A 25,602-nucleotide genomic window follows, 5' to 3' on the forward strand; every position below is an offset into this window, starting at 1 on the left:
TGGTGAGTGCATTATTGCACATTGGGAAATCCTGGTTTTGGAATAAATCAACAGGGTGGCAGGCTAAATAAATACATTTGAGAATTGGAGAAGAATGTACATTCACTCATGCACATTCACTCTCACTCACACTCTTTCAGTTCAGTTCAGTGAGATTTACTGTCATGACCATATTAAGTTACAGTATTGTCAATCATTAAAACAAGACTGAACATTAAGGATCATTAAAGTGAATTTAAGAAAATATGCAAAAGCAGAAAATATCAGAAATTGTAACATTAGACAATATAACCTCTATTAATAAGAATATTTACTATGTCTCTTTTTTAAAGAGTTGGGCAGGACATTACATGCGGTCTACATTCAGTTGTGCTGTTCAGTGTTGCAGCCTGTAAAGGTAAAACCCCTCAACCTGGTTCAAACTGCACTGGAACAGGGCTGGAGTGTGCAGATGAGTCTGTGCAGTTTTCACTGCATTTAAATAAGTTCCACTGGCAGTGCATACCAGTACCATCCCCGCTAGTCTCCACGACTCCGTTAGGCTGGCTGACGTCTCAGAGTTGCAGGGCTGTTTTGCAATAAGCAGGAAGGCATGGAGACCAAACCCAGGACATGCTGGCACAGGCAACCAGTAAGAAACAGAAGAATGTCAGTTTCCAAGAAGATGAAGATCATTGTTTATTTTGTAACTTGTATAAAGTGGCTTCGTGCTACAGTATGAAGCAAATACAATCCAAGGTCACACTGAAGTGTCCAAATGTAAACATGTAAAAATGTTGCTTTGCTTCCTTTTTTGAATAGAGTAATTCAGAGTAATCCATGTGAATTACAGCTACAGGAGAAAACTAGAGCAGATTCTAATTAAATTCAGACAACCCATACAGTGCCTAAACTGCAAAACAACAGCTATAGTTATCAGAGAGACCACTTTAAAAGCTCTCTCAACACTGGTGATTTTATTGTGTACAGAGACAAAGTTAAAGTAGTGTCATCCTCCATTGTGAATCCATGCAATACTCCAATTACAGACCATTTACAACACGTGTAGGTGAAGAAAAAAAGTGACTAGTAAACTAGTAACTTTCACCTCTGCATATCTAGTGGAGACTTGATCTATTGAATAGTGTAGATATTGCTTTTTTTCCTGTGTGATCTTCAGAGTAACATAACAGTTGCACAATTTAATGTTGTGAAAGTCTGTCAAAGTGGGTGTGGTGAATTTGTCTGTCAGACAGCCTTGCATTCAACAGGTGTCACCTCTGTATTCACGCAAGCTTTCATCATTAATGCAAAACAACCAGAGTTGAAGGAGGTGCTTTTTGAAGGTGGTCTTAAAAGCACCTCCTCCCACCAGCATCCATCACAGTCTGTGCAGGGGTTCCCCTGGATCAGTGTGCCCTTCTCCAAACTCTTACCGCCACAGTTACGGCTAAATCCTCCCATGCTGATCTCAGACCAGCCCCTCAGTGCTCGGCTTCGGTGATCTCCCTCCGTGCCATGATCAAACACACGTCATACACGCGGAAAGCAGCGAAGCCCGTTGCGGCGAAGCAGACGGTGCCCAGGACATACCACCAGTTGAAGAAGGCAAACGAGACGCCCTTGGCCAGGCAGTAGAGGCTGAAGCACGCCAGCGCCACCACGGAGAGAATCTGCACGCACACGGGTGGCCCACATGACGTCGCCGCCGTCACCTCATCCCCCATGGCTGGGCCACAGCGCCACCTTCAGTCCACACACGGGAACGCGATCCAGGACATCGCTTCACAACACGCCACGGACCAGAAATTCCCAAATCCACTTCATGGCAAGCGACAGCAAGCGATCTGGATTCTCTCGAACTTCTGGGAGGACGAAGCAGCGTCCTCAGATCTTAGACAGTACTGTGTATACGGAAAAGCCTTATATACAATTCGGATTAAGAATATAATCTTATCTGTCGCAAAATCACTTCTCTAAAATCAGCGAAGTTAAATCTGAAGGTCTAATCTGACTGTGAAGGAGCAGAGGGGTCTTCTTAAATACCCCAGAAGGGATTATGGCTGGGCTAATCTAAGCACACAATCTAAACACACGATTCACAATTGTGAGCCCTTGTGCTGATCCACTATTGACCTGCAATCACAGGCAGTGTTTCTAATAAAGAGCTTAGAGGTGAGACAGGGGAGATTTGGAGATTCAAGACTTAAATACTAGAGACATTTGCTTCAGGGCACGCACGGTAGAACATTAGTGGCTGGGTCCACTGGGAAGATTTTTGTAATGCAGGACATTCAAACACATTCATTTCTTTCACTTTAATCTCTATATTTACAAAAAGGAATATAAATGTATTTTTAAATGTTTTGTTTTTATATGCTTTTATCTATGATCTATAAGTAAACCTAAATGAAACTTTATTCCATCATTATGATGAATTGGATTCTGTTTTTAAATTAAGCAGATTTTATTTGGCCAGAGGATCTTCTACTTCCTGCCATCATTTTTCCTCCCAGGCATGACAGTAGCTGTTGAAGACCTGCTGAACTGTTAGAAAGACTTGAGGTAAACAAGGTAAACAAGGTAAACAAGGTGTCATTTTTCCAACATTCAGCAGGAGGCTTTTAGTACAAGTACAACCTCACACATCTTTAAGCGGTTAGAAAATAAATCCTTAATCCAAAGTTTATTGCGTCAGTTGGTGAATGTACAAACTAAAGATACATAATCTTAAGAGTAAACTGAAACTGATAATGGGAGAACAACAGTTCCCAGTATACAAAAAACCCCCAACAAAAAACAAACAAACAAAATCCCCCCCCCCCCCCCACACACACACACACACACTCACACACAGTCTGAGGCTGGCTCTCTATGTTGTTTAAAGACAATGTCTCTTATTTAAAAAATACATTAAACAGATGAGTTGAGCTGAATTAAACAGGACGCTGGTGTGGACACAAAACTGGTCACTACTGTGGTGGTTCATGAACAGGAAAGTTGAGTGACTTATTGCATAGTGACAGCACAGTAAAAGAGAAGCTGCAGATGACACAGCCATAACAAAGTGTGTGTCAATCTCTCTCTCTCAAACCCACATACAACTACCATTCCACACCAACAGTTACTGCGCTTAAGAATATAAAAAATGCACTGCAGAAGGTTCAGAAAAGGAAAGAATAGTCTGTGTAATGTCTCCAACATGCAGTCCATCTGTAGTTTGTAATTTCCCTTGTTTTACCCAGTCCAGCCACTGTGTATGCGCCAAACCCCAGACCCCACAACACCTCCACCGGACACGACCCGCTATCACTCAAATCTGTTTGTAGTGAAACCACTGCAAAATACACCGAATTTCAAGTCATTAAAAACATTCCACTTAGCATTAGCAAACTATGAACAATTTTTAGATGAAGAGAAAAATCTAGCATTTGGCAGTCTCTACATGCTATAAATCATTTTATGTACACATAAAACATTATTGTCAAATATTTGTGTGAAAATGAGGGTGTAAATAATTTATTCACAACTGTACTCTAGTAGAAATTAGGAATTAAATGCATTATTTCAGCTAAAATACAATTATCCCCATATCATGCACTGCAATTGCATTGTTACCTCATTTTATTCTCCTCTAAGTGCACATTTCTGAACCTTAGTTTGTTTTTGCCTTTAAATCGCAACCTTGAGGACAATCCTGGCAACACAATGTGTGGTGCGTGCTACTTTTCACCACAAAGCGGCGCTGCTGTGCTCCGCGAGCATTAGTGAACGTTAGTGTCCTCTCCACGAGCGTTTCTTGTATGGAGGCACGTGTTGGGTTTGCTTTACACTTTCTTGTTGCAACAGACTTTGTGTCACACTGTCTGGCTTAGCAGCAATGTCCTCGCAGTCCATGGGTCTTTTTCCGGTGTTGCTTAGACATTCACAGCCACTTGCAACAAGCTGGATTCCGTCTCCACAGAGAAAACGTCTTTCAGGACGTCAGCAGTCTGACAGGGGCCGTGTCACAAGCTGTTCAGTGACACATCCGTGATGTCATCTCCTTCTGGAATCCCCCCCCCCCCCAAAAAAAGGCATTAGTGGAACATGGTGCATTTCAGTGACACCACGGGCAACGATGGTTATACATTTCAAACACTATACTCTTAACTCGGAGTAAGCTTGCCAGGGGATTGGTTCAAAGACTGATCCAACAAGAACAATATATGCTTTTAGAGAACGCCCCTGCTAACAATACTCTTCAGGAGTGGATATCATAAAAACTTTTTATACAAATGTATATTATGTGTGTCTTGTGCTAAGGAGTGCTAATATCTCAGTTCAGTTCATCTTTTTCTACCCTAAAGGGATTTGCTCAATCATGTGCGTTTGCCAGTGGTGTTTGCTGGTGTATGTTTGTCTAGGGAGGTTGTGTGCAGGTCTGGCCACCATCTCCAGCAGAGGAACTACGATCTGGCACTGCACCAGAGAGCTGAGCCCAACCTACTGAGGGTCATGATTACCCTCTCAAGGTTACACACACACGCACACACACACGCACAACCCTTACCACTGAGTGATGGCACATTTCCTGCTATGAACACGCAAACACATAAATGCACACAGTGACACACAGTCTCACACGCACAGACTCACACACACCTCAAAGATGAGACTAAATCCCATTTTTGTCCACAGTACCACTTAAGGAAAAACCAAAAAATAATATTCGTGTCCCAGGAAAATGAATATACCAGTTTGACCAAAAAACGGCAACATCTGTCCAAAACATAAAACATACACTAGAGCTATTCATCTTTTTTGGACACGCCAAGCCACTCGGCATCATGGGACCTGTAGTTTTGGCTTATTTCCCAGCTACTTGTCTTTAGAAGACCCGAGTTCCCACTTCCCTGCTTTGTTATGAGGAGAGCTCATGATGAGCAAGAGAAAAAATCCGTCTCCCATACATCCTCACTTTTTCTCTCATACACAATATGACATTTTATACATATATATGCCATACAAATGCTTATGCAACAGAATACAGTAAAGCCAGCAGAATATTACTGTAACTAAATGAATGTTTGTTTCATACACTCACAGTAATGATTGACTTTCCAGTCTTTGTTTTTAATTACTACATAGCAAGGTCTCGACTTACAAGTTGACTTGCAAGACAGATTTTTTTCTGACTTTTACGTTACAGAGTTAAGCAACTGTAGATGAGTATATCAGGCAGCATTATTTTTTATATCGTTCCACAGGAGGAGCAGGAAGTGAGTGAACAGGAGGGTGTTTAATCTGCTTTTAACCTTGACTCCTTTTTTAGAATATAGTCCTCTGATTGGTACAGGGTATTTTGAGCTCCAGTAATTCTTGATGTCTCTGGGCAAACCTCTGTCTCTGTGTGTGTGTGTGTGTGTGTGTGTGTGTGTGTGTGTGTGTGTGTGTGTGTGTGTGTGTGTGTGTGTGTGAGTGTGAGAGAGAGACGATAGAGGAGGGGGATTCTAATAGACACTATTAAGACTTTATAACCTCCTGTCAAATTTTTTTTTCCTGGAAAATTCTGGTTAGTTGTCTGGGATTTTGCAGACTACCCAAGTAGGATTTAAACCACAACATCTCTGTTGCCCAAGGGCTGTGACTCACTCACTCCTTGCAGGAGGCCCCGCCCACCTGCCCCACCCCCTGCCACTCACCAGCGGCTCAAGCTCCTTGCGATCTATGAGGTTGAGTTCAGTGCAGAAGTAGTAGAAGTGCTTGTAGCATGTGTTGACATGAGCCTCCGCCCCCATCAGGATGATACGGTCAAAGTGGTGGATATAGACATGCACGAAAACCCTGAAGAGACGACACAGGATCTTCTTACAGATCTGGATGAAGTTCTTGGGGAAGGGGATTCCTGAGAGAGAGAGAGAGAGAGTGGGATATTCTGATATTTATACACTCTTGATTAATTGTAATCAATCTCAGACAAGGATATTATGCACACACATAAACGAACACACATGCACGGAGGCACGAACACGCACGACCACACACACATCTCCCTTTAACTTACACAGTGCTTTTGGGGTCTCTGCACTATAAAAACACCTGACCCCACACCAACAGAGCAGCTCTGATTCTCTGATTGGTGCAGACTATGCTGGAAGTAACCTCCGAGACTGGACCTGCCTGGGCTTGACTGTGCAGCAGCACCAGCAGCAGCACCAGCCTTCTGCAAAAACAGGATGCTGTAAGTGCAACCCCACTCGAGCCTACGCAAAAGGAAAACGTCTTCTCCGACAGGTGTTGTGAGAAGAAAGATGATAAAAAGCTGAGTCTGCAGCCCGTAGAAAAGTTTTCTAGAGTGTAATGTTTGTGTGTGTGTGTGTGTGTGTGTGTGTGTGTGTGCGCGCGCGCGTGTTCAGCTGTTCTGAGCTGGCCAAAAACCTCAGTAAGGGCAGATGTCTCCTCAGATCGTGAAAAACTGTGGAGTATTCGGGGAATTCCAGATGTTTCCCGTGTGGGCGCATTCATGTTTAATCCATAATGTTCATAACATTCAACAAAACAGTGCCATTTTTCACCGCACAACTCCCAAACAAAATCTGAAGGCTACAAGAATCATTTGAGAGGATCATTTCCATGGGAAGTAGCCGTGCACGTCCGTTTTTGTGTGTCCGTGTGTAGGTAGAGAATGGAGCTGAATTAGAGGCCATTGTCACTCAGACAAAGGCTCCTTCAAAGCCGCTCACTGCTGTATGAAACGGTCTCTGTGTTCATGCAGCCGGACACTCCACAGAGCGCTTCAACCAGCACTGGGAGCTCGCTCTTATTCAGCTAAACCAAAATATAAGCATGCTGACAGCACCTTGCCATCTTACACAGGGCCGAGAGCTTAAAAGGGCAAACGCGCTTTGTTGGCTTGTGTAATGTGCTTGGTGCTAAATTGCAAACGTGCCATGTGGTGAGAGCCTTTATAGAGGGATCCACCGCACCAACCAGGCAATCATTAGCATTAGCATCTGTGAGAAAACGGAGCTCACCAGATGGCTTCAGTGAGGCCCGGCGGGTTCTGTCTCTCAGGGCAAGATGGACGTTTCTGCTTACTTCAACGTCTGGGTTGCACATCTATCTTTCTTAACACTCTCAGTTCACCACGGCATCTTCATGTCATGTTATCTTCCAAAACCTACTGACTTGGCCCTCTCAATGGATATGCTTACAGCTGAAATACATTTCCCATTATCCTCCACAGCTCCCTGGTCTTCAGTTTTGAACAGGGTGCATGCTCTTCTCTGCCAAACATAATCCTCACTATTTGGTAAATTGTTATGTAAGCCCCACATTTTAATTTGTCATCTGGAGATAGTGTCACAGATTCATACAGGCCCCACTCCATAACAAGTAAGTTTTCTCACTGGCTATAGAAAAGGCAAACCTCCTCCCAATGTGTGCAAGTCAGGTGTTCCACTCAGTCAGCTCAAAACTCAGAAATGATCAGAACACTTGCAATCAAATGAGAACCGTTTCTGAACTGACAAAAAATGAGAACCATTTTGGAACTGACAATGAATTTAATTGAGAACTGTTTCTGAGCTACCGGTGAATTAAATGAAAACTGTTTCTGAGCTGTTTCTAAACTGAGCTTCCCACACCAGTAACCGCATCTGTGTCTCCCTTGTGAGGGATTGCACTGCGCACCAAAGAGATCAGTCGTTCCCTTAATCTGCCCTGATAATCTCCCATGATACAGAGTGACCCACAGATTACTGTGTACGTGCCTGCACGCGCACACACACATGCACGCACGCACGGACACACGCACGGACACAGTAGCTCCTGTGCTGGATGTTGCTGAGGGGTGAAAATGAGGTGACTGCCTTCAGCTTTACTTTGACTGATGGGATCCTCACATGACTGTGGAGGTCATGGCACAGTCTGACTCACACATAATGAGCACTTGTTTAAAACTAGCACTCACGCTTGAGGGTGTACAACCTTGCAGCTTGTGAGATGATTTCATAACACAACCAAATGACAAGCTCTCTGAAGGCCAAAACAGAAAGCATTTAAACCTCACATCAACTCATAGCCAAATTAATTTTCTCACAATAAGGCCTTTATGTCATCTTTGACATGATGTTACACAAGTAGAATAAAAACAGGCAGAGGTTTTTCCTGCAACAAATAAGTGCGCAAGTACAATATGAGGGTAGTTTCACCATAAGAAACCGAGGGAACAAGAGAGAGAAAGAAGGACCTAGCATAGGACCTATGGTGTCTGATATATGAGAAAGTAAGGAAAGGCTCAAAGCAGGAGAACAAGTGGGTGCTGCTTAGCATAACCTCCAGCAGACATACTAACAGCACTGTGAACTACATTTCCCACAGTCCTCCTCAGCTTCTGGGCCCTCTGGTGAGTTATTCGGTGTTCAGGTTTGTGGATCAAAACGTGATAGAAAAAGGAAACAAGCTGCCTTGTGGCATGCAGAGTGAACCTTCGTCTTCTACTTCCTCACATCTCCTTGGCATGTGAATCCACAAACCCAAATGTTTCACATCAGACCAAATGTGTTTACATTCTGACACTAAGCCAGAGTGAATGTGTAAAGGGTAAAACATTAAAACCTTAAACCTCTTGTGCAATTCTATATTGTGTCTTATTCTTATTAGTTTGTCACAGAAATCTTAAAAATGTGTACACACACGTGTGTGAGAGATAAAGGCCATAAACCTTGTGGATCTGAGAGACAGCGAGAGAGAGAGAGACAGACAGAGAGAGAGAGAGAGCCCTAATATGGCCTTTATTTCAGATGGAAAAGGAACTAGCTATTGACCCACTTTACACATCACTCACTGTACGAGAATCCAGGCCAGTATGTAAGACAAAGACAGGTGGAGTCTGAGAGCATCTCGTATCTGTTCTGGGACAAGACATGCAGGACATCACACACTATGTGATATTTGTTATAAAACACAAGCAAGTGTTAAATCCCCAATCTACAAGGATAAAATCATAGTTCAAACATTTAACACGGATCTGTCTTGTGCACGAGAGGATCCGATTGCAAAATACTATAGCAATACTACAGTAATTCTACAAATACTACACTACTACAGACTGAACCTTCATCATTTAAACTTAAAGGACTAGTGAAGGAGGAGCCCATTTCAGTACAAGTCCCAGACCCGCCACTCTCTTGATTTGGCAGACTCACAGTAAACAGATGGTTGTGTGCCTATTTGTGTATGTGCATATGCATGGTTATGACTGTGTGTGTGCACGGTTATCTGTGTGTGCATGTGTATGTGCAGGTGCATGACTGCTGTGTGCAGGTGTTTTGGCACCAGGTGTCATTGCCAAAAGGGGAATGAACCCTCACCCTTCTGATAGCCTTCTGATAGGCTGTCTTCGCATTCTGGAACAACCCAATCAATCATCATCAACCTTTTGTTCTTCGGCCAGTGAGTATTGAAATAAATCTACACTGTGCTGCTACCCTACATTCAGAAAATCCCTCACACCAGATCTGTCCCAGGAGGACTCCCAGTTTAGACTCTCTCCAATTTAAAGGGATCCTGCAGTTTTAAGTTTCTCAACATGAAAACCAAACAGCACTCCATATGGCACAGAAAGCAAGACATACCAAGTCCACTCCTGATGTACGTCACCTTCCAACTGTTAAAAACAAATCTGTGGTACATGGTTTAAACTTCTTGTAATCTGAAAACATCATGCATCAAGTAACAGATCAAGAGCCCCTAAACACTCCTTTTAAACTGGCAAATCTTTACACCTGCCCCTTTGAACTAAAACAGGTCAGCTAAAAGCCAGAACATGTGTGTCAGCAAAGGAGAGAACCGTGTGAACGAGTTGCAGACCAGTGCCCCAGGCCTAAAGAATGAAAGTGAGTTAAGAACTTTTATGAATTACTGCATTCTGTATGTGTCAGTACAACAAAGCATCATCATCAGAAACCTCTAGTACAAGAGACATGCAGTGACATGGAAGGAGGAGAAGGAGAAAGAGAGAGAGAAAGAGAGAGAGAGAGAGGGAGAAAGAGAGAGGGAGAAAGAGAGAGCGAGAGAGAGAGAAAGAGAGAGAGAGGGAGAGGGAGAAAGAGAGAGAGAGACAAAGAGAGGGAGAAAGAGAGAGAGAGAGAGAGAGAGAGAGAGGGAGAAAGAGAGAGAGAGAGAGAGAGAAAGAGTGTGTGAAAGAGGGACTGCAAGCTGCTTCTTCACACTTGCATATGAGGCAGATGTAGGTACACTGGGATCCTTGTTAACATTACAGTAACAATGTTTAAATGTACAACAGAACAACGCAATCATTCTGACATGCTGGGGTGCGAATATAACTGACTTGTTATCTACCATTTTATCTAAGCCATGTTTCATGTTTCACTGGGTTCAAATATCTGTTGTCATGCGTGGTGCTAGCGGGGGGCGTGGGGGCATGGTACCTTCACCCTTAAGCACGACCACTCTCACCTGCTGCTGATCTAACCAGAGGATGAAGAGCCTAGCAGACCTCGGAGGCTAAGAGCTGGTTGGCTAAACTGCTATTATTTCACTTCGTATATATTCGTATATGTTCATATTTTTGCTTTTCTTGCCATCAAAAGAAAGAGTATACAAGGGGAAAGTGTGAGGAGAAAACCATGTCTGAACAGAAACCAGAGAAAATTATTAAAAAGCTGACAACATGGTTATTCAATTGTGTGCGTGGAATTGACACTTAGGCACAAATTTGGAATTGGAAACTTAACTGAACTTCTGGGGTGAGTCTCCTGGTTTCCATGGTTTCCGTGGGAAGCTATGTGTGAACCACTGCTGAGTGGTTGCTGTTAGAAGCTGTGCAGTGTAACTCCTGTGTCCTGCTTTCTGCCACTCTGAGAACTTTTACTAGTTTGTCTTGCTGGTCAACATATATAAAACTCAAAGAAGGGAACAAAACAGCTTTTTATCCCATAACACACGTCACAGCTTTACAGTGGGATAAATGGGTACAGTTGTTCTCCTGCCAGGACCAAACCTTCAAGCTCATTTCTACAATACACAGCCTGGTAGCTTGATAGGGCCCAAAAGAAGGCAAAGGTGAAATATGCCTCCACATGTCACGACACAAAAAGTCACATCCTGATGACAAACAACTTCCTCTTCCCAAAGGTTGCAGCAAAGCGAGGGGGTGCTCCTAGCGACTGACCTCTTCCCTGAGCGACGCCTCGGACCTGCTCCTGAGCTGTCTGATTCACCCCCAGCCTCCCAAATCCTCTTCTGACATTATAGCAAAAAACATACAACAGATCTCAGCTCAGAATCTGAACTCCACTATTTATTTGCCAATGGAGCACAACGCAACACAGTGTGCTGTGTTCACTCTCTGTCTTTGACCGAGAGTAAATGCAGCTCCTACAGGGGTCATTCTGAACACTGCAGATTAGAATGAGATGAGGGAGAGACTCTTCCTGCAGGGGCTGTGGTGACCTGCACTCCCAGAGACAAGCCTAACATAAAGAGCCAGGCGAAGTCATTAGTCCTTAAGCAGAGATAAGTCTGCTCCACAAAGCTCATCATCTGGTGTCTGGCTCTCCCAGCTCCGTACTGGACATGCGTAGGACACTCAACCCGCTAGGGAAAGGTACAACGTGTGGAGTGTGCAGGGCTCTGGGAAACACAATGCATTACAGCTTTGTAATGTCCTCTCAGTGGTAGCTGGTGCAAAGGCTGTAATCCCTCTCACGGACCGCCGTATACTTTACGCTGTATAAACTTTATGAGGAGAGAGAGACAGGAGGACAGAGAGAAGGAAGGGGGAAGAGAGACCAAGAGGGAGAGAGATAGAGAGATGGAGAGAAAGTGAGAGAGGAGGACAGAGAGAAGGAAGGGGGAAGAGAGACCAAGAGGGAGAGAGATAGAGAGATGGAGAGAAAGTGAGAGAGGAGGACAGAGAGAAGGAAGGGGGAAGAGAGACCAAGAGGGAGAGAGATAGAGAGATGGAGAGAAAGTGAGAGAGGAGGACAGAGAGAAGGAAGGGGGAAGAGAGACCAAGAGGGAGAGAGATAGAGAGATGGAGAGAAAGTGAGAGAGGAGGACAGAGAGAAGGAAGGGGGAAGAGAGACCAAGAGGGAGAGAGATAGAGAGATGGAGAGAAAGTGAGAGAGGAGGACAAAGAGAAGGAGTCACATTCCCACTGGTTTGAGAACCCAACTATTACATATGTGGATGTGGGTTTCCCATCATCCGGAAACAGAAGCAGCCACAAGTAATGCATTTCTTTCTTCCATGGACAACTCATGATTCATTACTGCTGTATTTGCTGTGGTTCTCGTGATTTTTGTTGTACATGGCAGTAAGGCGGGTAAACAGCTATACTGGTTTGGCGATAGGACCCCACCCTTCAGCCACTCGCGTCTCCGGTTCGTTGCTTCCAGATCAGCAAGATTAAGGGGTTAGAACGGCTCCAAGTTTTCTGGCCGGGAACCTGTGATTTTGCGGTGGACAAGCCCGGCACCGTTCGGGATTCTGGCACCAGCACCATGCCAGCGGAAAAGTGCTGAGAGAGAGAGAGAGAGAGAGAGAAACAAAGGGCAAGAGACAGAGAAGGAGAGACACAGGAAAAAGAGAGAAAGGTAAAGGGAGAATTCCTAGCACTGCTGATGTGTGTTGGGCGTGTCATCAAAAATGAAGTGATAAACACAGGCATGAGAAATCCTCAAGGATGCATTTATGCCACTCTGTAGGGTAAGGACCGTGAGAGAAGAGGCCGCAGGTGAACAGAGAGACAGAGAGAGACACTGAGGGTTGGGATTTGGGTTTTGCGACAGCTGCGATGTTTCAGTGGGTTCGTCTCTATCTGGCTGGATGATCTGAGCAGTAGCAGTGTTATTTATTCAGGACAGAGAACAGCACAGTGAGATGCACGGTTCACCCAGCACTGGGGACATCACCTGCCCTCTTGACCTGCACCTTGACATGCCTCAAATCATTGTTATGTGTGTATGTGTGTCTGTGTGAGAGAGAGAGATACACACACCAGCCCTGAAATCTAATGCTTTAAATGTGTATCAATGACACACACGCACGTGAACATTTCAGGTCTAAGCTCCCCCTGCTGACTCCCTAAGCGGTTTACATGTATTGGTTGACATGGAGATTGTACACGAGGGCTTAAAGTGCCACCTAAACAGTCAAAAATACCTCAAAAATACACTGTGTCCAGGTGATGAGGAAAGAAAACCCTCAGTGCGCTCTGGACGAGCCCAGCATGGCCAAGCATGGCCTTAGATAGTGAGCATGCCACCTCCCCGAGTTGGCCGAGCCACTGGAGCCCAACTACACATCTGTGGCACAGGCTGAGTTTATCCCTCAAGCGATATAACTCTACTGTTATTTAATGCCAACACTGTAACATCAGTATGTCGCTGTGTTTTTGGTACGTGTCTGCATTTCAAGCTGCGTTTCTGATTTGTGGCTGTGTGTTCTGGTATGTGGCTGCGTTTGCCCACCCAGTCCTGCACAGCACCATTAAACAGAGACGAAGCCAAATGAAGAGCAAGACTGAGGATGAGAGGATGGGGAGAGAGGAGGAGAGAGGAGGAGAGAGGCTGCAGGGCTGAAGCAGGAAGACCGAGGTGAGGTTGAGCTCAGGTTGCACAGAAGAGGCGCGAGGAGCTGGCCTCCCAGGGATCCGGTGGCTCTGAATAATTGACAGGGCGACAGTGCGATAGTGTCTCGTGGCAGCCATGGCTCATGCCTTATGAGCGCTGTTCAGATGGACAGCACGTTCAGGGGGCAGAGGGAGCTACCAGAGGGTGTTGGTGGGGATGGAGGGTGCTACCCGTCAGAGGGCTACTGGGTGGAGCAGCAGTGGTTAGAGCAGAGTGGTATAACAGTGGAGCACTGCGCAGTGTTTCTGTAATGGATGTAGCCTCAGGGATTGTAATTAAAATGGCAAATATGCTCTTCTCTCTCACTGAGACACTGACAGCAACTGAAAAAAGGATTAAAACAGAGCCTCTTCCAACATCTGTGAAAACAAAAGATAAAAGATCACTTGGCCTGATAGAAGATCTGTTTGTATGAGAAAGAAAGCTGTAAGGAAGTGAATTTGATCGTTCGCTCCTAAAACGGGGCGAGTGGAATGGCAGGTTTGTCCTCTCTCGCTCTCTCTGTTTATTTTCTCTTCTCCTTACTCTATCCCTTCTTCTTCACTTGCTGCATTTCCTTCTCTTTTGCATTTTTTCATATGAGTGCACAGGAATCAACATGCATATGCACTAACATGAACCCAACACACACACACACACACACACACACACACACACGGAGGATAACCTCTTCTACCACAAAAACATGTTCAAAATGAACTGGATTAAATGTATGGTTTTCAAGGTAAACAAGAACTCATTCGGTCTATAGTGTCCCCTGTACAGTGGCATTAACAAGCCAGCAAAGGGAGCTTCTATCACCATGGTTTATGGAAGTACCCTTATAGCAAAAAGTGAGTAGCTGGCCCCAAATGTTGCCAAGACTTCATTTATTAGCAAAACCAGGCATCTATCTGAAGACCAGCACTCAGGCTCTACATCACAGGTGTGTCTGGTGTCTGTTGGGCCTCTGGTCATGCTGAGGTAGTGCTGTCTGACCCACTGTTTCATGTAAGAGATGAAAGACACTCTTCCCTTTACAAAGTGCCCTGTGAAAGCTGGAAGCGAATCACCAGCCTGTAAGGGAAGCCGTCCTGGACGTTTGCTTCTCAGTTCTGTACGAGGGGAGCTTCAGCAGGCTTTGTGTACACGGCCATTTTCAGACAGCACAGGGGGTCATCTTCAAAGAGTTTGAGAAAAGCTGATCATCACATCACCTGCCCACTGTGTGTTTCTCCAGACATAGAAACTGTACCTGCCGTCCCGCTGCTGGTGGGACAGATTATTAGGAGCTGAATGCCTGCGGTGTTGCTTTAAACTTTGTAAATCAAACGCAATTATCACTGAGTACGTGTAATGATCTAAGAATAATTCATGCAGGAGGAATGTCAGTAATTCATTACAGAGCTACTGTAATCTGTAATAACCTATAATACTCTTGTTAGAATCAGCAAACAATCAAATGCAAAGTCTGTTATTTACTGCCATCTTCACATATCAGATGTATGGTTTTGTAGTTTCATCTACTCACTTCTAAGAACATCATATCAGCCAAACTTTACAAACCATCTCTGCTTATCATGTCCACTGCTAATAAAAGCCGTCACTTCCACGGGCAACCCCTTGGAACAGCAGCTAACTCTCTGCGCCATGTGTTATGGGGGCTCACCTACGCTGGTGGGGAATATGTCCTCGTTATTGATCTGCATTTCGATCCAGTCCATCAGCAGGTTCATGTACTGGGGTGCCGGCAATGCTGTGGGCTTCTTGTACTTTTGCTCGTCCTGCCAGCGGTACTCGTAGCGTGGGCCGCCAGACATGACGGGGCAGCTCTTCTCCGTGCAGAACTCGCACACGGTGCCATAGATGAGGTTTATGCGGTTGAAGAAGTCCACCAGGTGCACGGCCACCCAGTCGTTGGGGTCCTCGCCCGGCGGCAGCTGCACGGCTGCCCGCAGGTCCACGCCCGAGTGGAGGGAGGCCTGGGCCCGCTTGTGCAGCTCGAAGCGCTGCGTGCCCGGCTCGAACCTGCGCTTGGGCCGGAAAGTCTTGTCTTTATTGAAGACCTGCTTAAGGGCGATGGACATGGTAGCCGGGGTGGAGCAAAGGGGGGGAGGAGACGGAAGGAGGCCTTCAGTGAAGGGAGGGATGGAGCGATGAGGGGGCTGGAGAAAAGAGAGGGGGAGAGAGAGAGAGAGAGAGAGAGAGAGAGAGCGCAGGAGACGGCAGACGAGTCTCGGGTGTGTGGGTCGGCGAGCGGCGGTGGTGGTGTTGAACACTGGGTTCCTCAGTGGCTGGCGGGCCTCAGCATTGCGGCCATGCTCTCCTAGAAAGACAAGAGCAAAAACAGGTCATACTTTGATGCATGCAGATGAGGCTTCGCAAGCAAAAGTGTGGGGTTGAGTAACTGCGCTGGTTTCCCACATTCAGCATCCAAGAGCATTATGGATAACGCACACAACACTGGGCAGCCATGGCAGAAAGAAGTTAGAGAAGTGGTATGTGTATGCTCAAGTGTGCTGTGCTAACTTGAGTGTGTGTATGAACCCCAGATGGGTTAAATACAGAGAACAATATCCCTAAGGGGATCAGTAAAAAGTCTTCATAACCAGAGGGCAGGTAAGCTAGATCTAGAGCAACATAAGCACTACAGCTGCTCCACTCCCAGTCAAGTCAGGACAAGACAGCTGTGGAATATATGTAATGTTATTAGCATGGCCTCCGGCAGGGCAGGGTGTGCCCCCTCCTACACGCCTGACAGGGTTCTGAGGGAGGCGTTTGTCTGAACACTGGTGCTCTAGGGTCTCTGTGCTGAGAGACATCTGCAGAGTGCGGATGTGTCGTTACAGGATATGCCCAGCATGGGCTTCTCATGAGCTAATACCAAGAGAAAGGGTGGCACCATGAATTTGTGGAGTCCCAGGTCCAAACAGAAGGTTTGCTCAGTCATAAAAGGATTATCGCTTCCTACAGGGAAAACATGCATGTTTCTTTTTAAAGGCTAAATCTATCATAAGGAAATCAAGCGTGTAAAAGCTAGAATGCAAAAATCCCAACAGATTTAGGACAATTATCCTAATGGTAGGAAAAGTCTGAAGAGAAATCAGCACATGCCTTTTGCTTATGTAAACATCATAAATATCATGTACAAAGGACTGATACTATAAAACACAGTACTACATTTATCAGGGTTGTGTGTCATTTTCCCCCACATGATCTGCTTGCGGGACAGACTTACGCCCCAGCAACACTGACATCCAGAGAGAGGTGTGTGTCAGAACAGCATGATGCTGGCTTATGTCGGGCTTTGCAGAGGCAGATTGAGTGGCTCAGTTCCCACGCTGGGAAGCGGTTTATTTTCCACATTCATCCTCACTAAATCCTCATTAGACGTAATGACTGTTTTGACCACTTTTTTTTGGGGGGGGGGGGGGGGTGAACCCATTACTTTCTGAGGAATAATTCAGTGATGGTTAATGAAAAATCCCCTCCCTTCATTTAAGATGGGAAATAAAAGCAAGTTACATGGATGGGCACAATGACGTGCGGAAAATTGGACAAGAAGTTTCCTGATCTGTTTAACCATTTACACTCCACAGTCCTACCGGAGGGTCCAGAGTCCAATTCATCAATCGTTTAACCATGCACCTTTTATATTAGCTTCAACGTCAGGACTCACAGAATTCACAGAAACTAACAAGTCTGGAGTTTGTCATTAAGTGTACAATATAAACACAAAGCTAGAGCCACAACACAGGCTACATAAGTCTAGAAGTTAAAGTGTATTCCTGGCATTATTTTGGCTTCTCTATGATCTCCTTGACCTTCTGCTTCTCTATGATTTCCTTGACCTTCTGGTCAAACCAGAGGCTTAGGAAGGAAAACACGAGGCTTGACCGGAACAACAAAAGCAGAGCTAATCCAGAAACAGCCCTCCCATTCACAGGCTCGTTCAGGCCCCTTCCCAGGATCCATTTGGATAAGGAGTCCAGGATGTTTCAGTACTTTTCCTAAACCTCCTTACCTGTGGCTGCCTCTGTAAGAAAGCGCTCTGCTGTCCAGAAGTCTGCATGCTGTTCTGCACACAGAACACCACACGAGCCTCTTTCTCAAAGCCTCTGGAGCCTTTTCTCATTCTCAGCGCTCTTTAGTCCACAAGCTCTTTAGAAGAAGACTAAACGAAAACAACAAAGTTTCCATCTGGGTGTCTCTAAGTTTTAATTCACTTTTACTTGGTTTAAGATTTATTTAAACACAGTAGCAAATGTAGAATAATAGCAGCCTTAATGACACTGACAGTACTGGAGAAGTGAGGAAAGACCAGCAGACCTCAGGTGCCGTACTTCCTTTAGAAATAAATGCAGTCAATCAGGAGAAAGAAACAAGAAGAAGGAAAAATTATAGACGAAAGGAGTTCAAAAGCTTACAGTAACAAGAATCATGGTGAATGATTCCTTCTTCTGGCTGGCTGGTGGGCAGGGAGCAGAGGAGGGTGTAGACAGGCACGTCACGTGGTCAGGGCAACAAGACCCACTACGTTTGGATCAAAGATCAGACCCAGCACGAGGGAGACCAAGGTAGAGGTACTGTGTCATGGGGGGCGGGCCTCTCCCATCATGCGACGCCCACTACCTTCGCTACAGTTTAGTTCTCTCTCTGCACACTTCTAAGACTACTACGGAAAGTCAAAGCTCTTGTTGACAAAGCCATAAACTGCACTGTAAAAGCTGATGGCTTGCAAAGATAAAGTACAGCAGAACTACAATTGCAGCCCTTAAGAAGTGCCTAATTCACTTCTGTTTCTTACACTTGAAGTAAGTGTGATATTTAGTGTAATAACTACTTATGTTGATGAAAAAGAGTAAAATAAATTCAATTAAACATGTAATGAGTTTTACAGTATAATGCTGTTCTTGGTAATGCTATTAGTTATATGGAAAACAATTATCTGGTATCTGGTATTAATTGTGTTAATTTACATAACTGATCAAAAACATTTGGGAAATCCCTAATATCTGGAGAGTACAGCCTCTGCTTCTGGTAGTGTTTGCATAGCCATGCTCCTGTGTCTGATGGACTCGTGTTAATGCAAAATCGGTTGGAGAGGGCCTCAAAAGATTTACAGATATGGTTAAGATCCCCACAAAAGGACCCAAGAGTCAACCATCATCCACTTCCAGAAAGAACTGCTTTAGTTTCAAGCCTAGTATTGACTAACAGACACCACACAGGAACCTGAGTATTTTAAAGTCTAGGCTTGTGTAAATGGACAGCCCACATTTTGCTGGGAGCTGCAGCCACGCACAGGGAGGTGTCCACTCCACATTTCTGTTGGCCATCAGAACAGGGTATGTTTTTGTCTGCTCTTTCTTCACTCTGAAGTCTGTCACTGGCACCAGTGCCAAGCCTTAGTTCTGAAATATTCACACAAAGCTCTAGAATAATTACAAAGAGCAATATTTACAAAAAACTACAGAGCTCTGGTATATTTACATTATGCTCTGGAATGTTCACACAAAGCTCTGTTATGTTCATGCAAAGCTCTGACATATTTACACTGTGCCCTGGAATGTTCACACAAAGCTCTGGAATGTTCAGGCAGAGCTCTATGTTCCACACAGTTCTGGAATGTTCAAACAATATTGTGGAATACCTATACAAAGCTCTGGAATATGCACAGAGCTCTGCAAAATTACCCTTAGAGTTCTGGGATGTTCATGCAAAGTTCATTTGAAGTGGTTGATGAAGGATCATAAGGGCTCAAAACGAATACCAAAACGAGTGGATGATGAATGTAGCATCACACCTCCTACACTTGCATTATTCTGTAGAAATAATCACTTTTGAGGCAAACAAATGGAAGCTCACCACTATGCACTGAACTGCAGAGGCTCAGCCAAGCTAACGAAAACCAGAAGTGTGCTGCTAAAAGCTGCATGTTGAAGTGAGGCTGGTGGACTGCAGCTGTATAGTGGGGTTTGCACCATATTTTTATTTAAACACTGGCCTGGTTATACTGGGTGTAGGCAGATTCACAGCTTTTCAGAGCCAAGACTAACTTGTAGTGCACTAAAAACAACATTTTGTACCTGTATGCTAGTATGCTTATTCAGACCATTGAATAAGGCCATTAAAATATTTCACACGAAAAAATTAATTAGCACTGAAACATGAGTCTGGCATGTGTTAATCAATATGTTCACAACATAAAACACCACATGACAACCTTAGTAACCCCCCCCCCCCCAAATGAATCAGTTGCTACCAGACATTAACCATTGGCAATTTGGAAAATATCAATTCAGTTATAAACTGTGATTTTGAGTCTAGTGATTCTTAAATCATCATGCTGAGTAAAACTTTAGGGTTCCTGCCTGGTTTCATCATTCACATGCAGAAAGGGGAGTGACTTCCATGGAAAGCTGTAAAAATTCCTCAACCATCTCCCCCAGGCTGCTACCTACATACAGTCCTCCACACATGACCCCTACAATGGCACCCAGCTGAGATGTAGGGTGGAGGACACACACACACACACACACACACACACACACACACACACATCTGCCTAAAGACAGAGACACTGCATGAGATGGAGGCTGTAAGTGTCCTTGGTATGTGTGTGTAGCTGCTCTCTGCCTGTATTACATGGTGTGGGTGCGTGCCTGTGTGTGTGTGTGTGTGTGTGTGTGTGTGTGTGTGTGTGTGTGTGCGGGAGGGTGTGTATGGCATGGTTTTGTAAAGACGGAAGCTCCACAGGCTTTATGAGAGACACACAGAGAGCTGCTTCATCCCCACATCATCAGCTGTGCATGTCACAGCAGGCACTCAGTCTTCTGACTGGATTAGGACAAGACTGCTCTCAAATCAGCTGGGAAACTCACGACTGAAGGTCTCTTCTTGTATTATGACATTAAGAGACTGATCTGAGATCAGTCATCTTAGGTTTTCTGAATGGGGAGGCCACTTATAGGCAGTGAACAAAGGATCTGCAACAGTTTTTATTGTGGTTGCAGGTGCTTCGTGAACAAATAAGCTTACTAAAACTTCTGCTGGATCACACAGTTTCATTTCTGATCACAATAATGTCAGTAAATTACGGCTTAGTTTTAAGGCCTACAAAGCTATTCTATTCTGTTTCCATCTTAGTCCTCCAAACCCTTACTCAACCAGAATAAACTTTAACAAAGGAAGCCATTATTTTAAAGGAACACTCGGCGAAATTAAAATTAATGTCATAGCAACCGGTAAACCTGGCAGGGAAATAGAAAGAGAAGAGAAGAGAAGGAGGCGAACAGGAAGAAGTAAGTGACATCCTGAAATATCTCATAGCAGCAGTCTGACAGCATGGGGCCATCTGGGCCAATGATTAAACCCAAGTCTTGCTTTGCGACCATGCAGGTCTGGGGGAAACACCTCCTGATGCTGGGTGGTCCGGGGGGCCGGTCGCAAAGAGCACGTCCAACAGAACTGCTCTGGCAGCCCAGCTCAGATCACGTCTGCCTAAACAAGAACTGGGTTTGGAAACACTGGACAGACGGGATGTTCTTTCATATCGGCGCCAGGCCTGGCCAGTGGGCTGTCAATAAACAGTGCTGCACTAGCTGAGAGAGCGATGCTGCAAGACATACAGTGATATATAAAGGACCAAAAGTATATCAGCTTGCCTGACAGCTTGGCTTAGTTGTGGATGAGAGAGACAGAGCAAGAGATCAGAGCTGGATTAAGTGGCGTGAGGGCCCTGTGTTGATTGCTGTGCATTAGCCTAATTCCAGCTGCCTTCAGTTAAACCCAGCCCTTGGTGTCATGACCACACACAGACACACACACACACGTGACCTGGCCTCCTTCCGCCCTGCAGATTGTTCCAGATGGAAGAGACACTGCCAGGGCCTGCTCCCAACTCCCAGCTAAGACACACAGCAAGGACCAAGCTGCAGAAGAAGTGGCTGAGCTGAGTAGTAGGTGAGGGACTAAGCGGGATGCTAGGGACTGAGAAATCAAGTGGAACTCATTCAGGGCCCTTGATTATAAGAGGCCCAGACCTGTGTGCTGAGTCACTGGTTTCTGATGAAGGCCAATCTCATCAAATGGCATGAGAGACACAGGAATGAGGGTGGCAGCACCCGAGAGTACAGAATTGGGCAAGAAAACCATCCAGACAGAAACAACTTTTAGTATCAGTGTAATAGAGCATTCATTCAAAATTCCTAGATTATTAAACGTGGGTCACGTTCTGCTCACGCGTCTGTCTGATATTTGAGATGACTGTTGTAATTGCAGTCTGTTCATGGAGCATCAGAGGTGTTTTCTGATCTCACATACAGACTTGGGGCTTCGACAGAAATAAGATAGTCGCAGTCTGTAAAAAATGGCCAATGTAGATGGATGAGTCATAGCATATCAGCCTTCAAATTAAATTAAAAGCGAAAGGGAATCTTGCCGGCACTAATGGCGACAGATTGCAAGATCTGCTCATAACATTAATGTTTATTTATGTATTCCAATCTGTTTGTTTTGGAAACGGCTCTCAAAACCAAACTCAACTTGAAGCCCATTTCCATGAAGTAAAAATGGCAGAAATACCATCTTAAAGACTTAAAGACGGAAGAAAGTGGTGTCTGGCGCGACGTGACACGAGTGCTGAGATCAAATCAGTTAACGCTAAAAAAACAACACGTTAAAAAGACTAGACTACCTCTACACATGGAGGGTTGAGTGATTGGTAACTTATGAGAGCGAAAAGGAACTGTGCCAAACTGTAAATGTGAAACTGAAGAGTAAATAGCCCCACATGACGCACTACCCCCACGGCCATGATACTACCCCATCGACCCTATACTGCTTCAAACTATGCTACCTGCCATAACCCGCGTTTCCCTCTCTAAGTACACACGACTAAATGAACCTTCTATATTAAACCGCCAGACCTTACGTGTTTTTACATGCAAGCTGTACTTAGCATTCACAAGCTAAATGCACCAGCAGTCTGAGTCGTAACGTTCTTGCATAAAAAACCGATCACCTGCTTTTAACCCGTACATCTGTTTCCGCTCTCCCTAAAGTTCTCTCTGGACTAGGACTGGTTGCTCGGACAGCTTTCTAAACACCCCGGCGTTAGAAGGCTGTCACATACTACCGTCCTCTCGGTCCGTTTAAACCGTGCATCTGCTCCTCATTGGGACTGCACATGTTTGGATACTGCCGTGCGGCAAACTCAGTCAATAGTTTGTCGGATCTCTGCTCGGATCTAAGAGCAGTCTGTTAACTGCTGGGAAGTCTTGACGACTGAGAGATTTCTTCTCAGTGGAATGGCAGACAGCTGTAATTACTGACTGCGGCTCCTCCCTGAGTCACTAATGTTGCTCCTGACCTCGCTGTTCCAGCTTTTGCCATCAGTGAGTAGATGATGAGGTACAGTAACTCGACTCACATACGTCTACTAGGCTATTCCCAAAGAAGCTATAGAGGTGAACAAAACAGATTTATGGCTGATTTCCACTAAAGCCCAGGCGATGAACCTAGCACAGCCGGAGCCTGAACTGCTAGGTTACATGAGCTACCTAAGACTACACATCTGGCGGCAGACAAGCTCTTTCGAAGCGCTTTTAGCAAACCCAACTGCCACAACACTGACAACAGGTTACAGAGTTACTGTTAAGAGTTTTCTAGAGAGCTTGCTCTTTTTTGTGGCGTTTGTTAATTAAGGCAAAACATTTTAAGTTATCTTATAATTAACACTGATTTACGATGCATGAGAGGAATGTAGCAAGCAAGAAAGAAAAACCCCAAAGCAAATGTTGCGTAATATAAATTATCATTTTTTGCACTTCTTTATACGCCTCTTATACAGTACAGGCGATCAGATTATGGTCTTTTCCAAAACCACATATTAACTCTAACATAGACTTACATTTGCCGACCAGTGCATCAAACTAAACAAACTATTATCGTAATGCTTCTAAAAACGATTCCAGTTTCTTGCTTCAGTTCAGTTCAGGCAGAACATGGTCATTCCCAACACCAAAACACGCGCACGTTTTTCTAGCATACAGTCAGATGAAAAACACATATAACTATCATCATGTATTTATTTCCATTTATGCAAAACTACTGAAAAATGGTAATCTAGTCGTACTTACCTTTGCTATACTTTATCAAATACTTTTTTGTGTCCCGTGTGGAAATCCCTCACACCTCGTGAATCCCGTTTTGCCATCTACGCCACCAAACCTACACGACCGACCACATCACAGCGCGCGAGCCAATCCGCACGCTCTCCTGAACAAATGACTCTGGTGAGATGAGATAGTAGGAGATTGTATTTCACTGAATATTCGCAAGATTCGTTCGCATTATTCAGCACTTTTAAGGCGCACATTAGAGAAGAAGAGCCTGAGACAAATAATGGTGTCTAGAAGGGTAAACGTAAGTTGTTGTTGAAGTAGAAAAGTTCCAAGATTTTGATTATAGTGCCTCCTCGTGGCGATCTGTCTTAATTTTTTTTTAACACTAATGCAACCTATTTGGCTTGCTTATTGCGTTTGCTCCCGTTTTGGTAAAAGTTTTGCAATATAACATCAGCTCATACAGAACTGATATGTGATACAGACAACGTTCTACATTATTTTAGTATTGGAACCTCGCTTGGGATGTCACTATTCCATCACTGCACCTTTTTGTATCGATAATGATCTCTTTGACAGTGTATCCTGAATTACCCAGTTTATAGCGAAATTACTGACATCGTTCAGTTTGGAATTGAACTTGTTGAGCGTGAGAGAAGGGGACAAACGTCTGACATGTAAACAAAGAAAAGAAATCGAAACTACTGTAGCATCTGTTCAGTTACATAACTCCATTACATTAACATTACAGTAGCCAATAAAAACCAAAGACAACACAGAAATGACGAGCTAGCGAAACGGCTGTTTTAGACACATGGACAAAGTGCAGTGGTTGGCACTGGGGCTGAGACAGACCTGAACCAGGTCACAGAACAGGATGAGAGTGGAGAGTTAGATTAAGAGAGAAGACTCAATTAAGACCAGCACTTGATGGGAACAATCAGCTATAAACATTAACTCAACACTGCATATACAATAGTAATCCACCCACCCCATTCCTCACTGCCTACTATCTAATCTGTCCTCTGCTAAATGGTTAATCTTTTATATAATGTTCTATATAGTTATTGGATGGTGTTGTGTTCCCTTTACTGCATGCAATTGTCTGTTTGCACTGTTGTCTGCTGCTTTTGCATGGCACGAAGTCCTGGAGGAGCAATTTCATTTTAGGCCCTCAACACCTCTGTAAAAAGAAGGAATGGAAAAAACTGATTTTGCATATCCCCAACTCTGAATCACAGGCTTCTGCAGGTCATAAATTAACATTTAGAGCTTGCTGAGGGTCTAAATCAGTGTCAAAACTTTAGTGGCACACAGCAGAAAATGGCAAACAGCTAAACTGTAAACAGCAAATGTCATTTGCCCTCAACTCTGAGATGAGCTTCTCTGTTGCTGGAGGTGGGTGCCAGAGTATGCACTGGCATGTAGCTGATGGCTCACATACTGTCACAAATGAGCATGAAACTGTAAACTGTTATTTTGTAAAGCACCTTTTGCGTTTGTCTGTTCAAACACATGTTGCACGTACTTTCTTTTCTTGAAGAAAAACCAAAATTCACATGCGTCTTCAGCCTTCTTTCACAGCAGAAACCACCATGTAAAATCAGCAGAGCGTGAGCAACGGTGCAAACAACACGTCTGTGGAGAGAAGCAACGTTTTGCATCACTCGGGACAAGACGAGAAAAAAAAAAGCAGCTGAGGCAATGAACCAAGTGTATGTGCACTTGTTTCACACCAGTGTGTCAAAAACAAGAGGGTTTCCAAGATTTCATTGAAAGCCTCAGTCATTTCTGTGATTCATGAATGCTTCACATGAATGTGAAAGGATGATAGGATGAGAAACACTGCTAAAAACACAAACATTAATAATCTT

General features: G+C 44.5%; 1 protein-coding gene across 1 annotated transcript; it reads right to left on the reverse strand.

The window, feature by feature from the left end:
- Positions 1 to 2,629: 2,629 nt before the first annotated feature.
- Positions 2,630 to 24,022, reverse strand: LOC113582830 (MOB kinase activator 3B). The gene is made up of 4 exons (XM_027018832.2): positions 23,744 to 24,022; positions 15,271 to 15,927; positions 5,664 to 5,866; positions 2,630 to 4,027 (listed from the first exon to the last, which is right to left on the reverse strand). Exons 2-4 carry the CDS (start codon positions 15,686 to 15,688, stop codon positions 3,998 to 4,000), a joined length of 651 nt encoding a protein of 216 aa, XP_026874633.2. The 5' UTR covers positions 15,689 to 15,927; positions 23,744 to 24,022; the 3' UTR covers positions 2,630 to 3,997.
- Between the last annotated feature and the right edge of the window lie 1,580 nt (positions 24,023 to 25,602).

This window comes from Electrophorus electricus, chromosome 6 (genome assembly GCF_013358815.1).
Source record: "Electrophorus electricus isolate fEleEle1 chromosome 6, fEleEle1.pri, whole genome shotgun sequence".
Taxonomy (NCBI): domain Eukaryota; kingdom Metazoa; phylum Chordata; class Actinopteri; order Gymnotiformes; family Gymnotidae; genus Electrophorus; species Electrophorus electricus.

What these genes read in the sequence shown, in the direction of transcription:
- LOC113582830 (XM_027018832.2), bottom strand. Translation starts at nt 15,688, where the DNA reads ATGTCCATCGCCCTTAAGCAGGTCTTCAATAAAGACAAGACTTTCCGG. An exon ending in CATATTCCCCACCAGCGTAG is followed by an intron (nt 5,867 to 15,270) that starts GTGAGCCCCCAT and finishes TCTCTCTCTCAG; the next exon opens with GAATCCCCTTCCCCAAGAAC. An exon ending in GCAAGGAGCTTGAGCCGCTG is followed by an intron (nt 4,028 to 5,663) that starts GTGAGTGGCAGG and finishes GGGGGATTCCAG; the next exon opens with AAGGAGATGACATCACGGAT.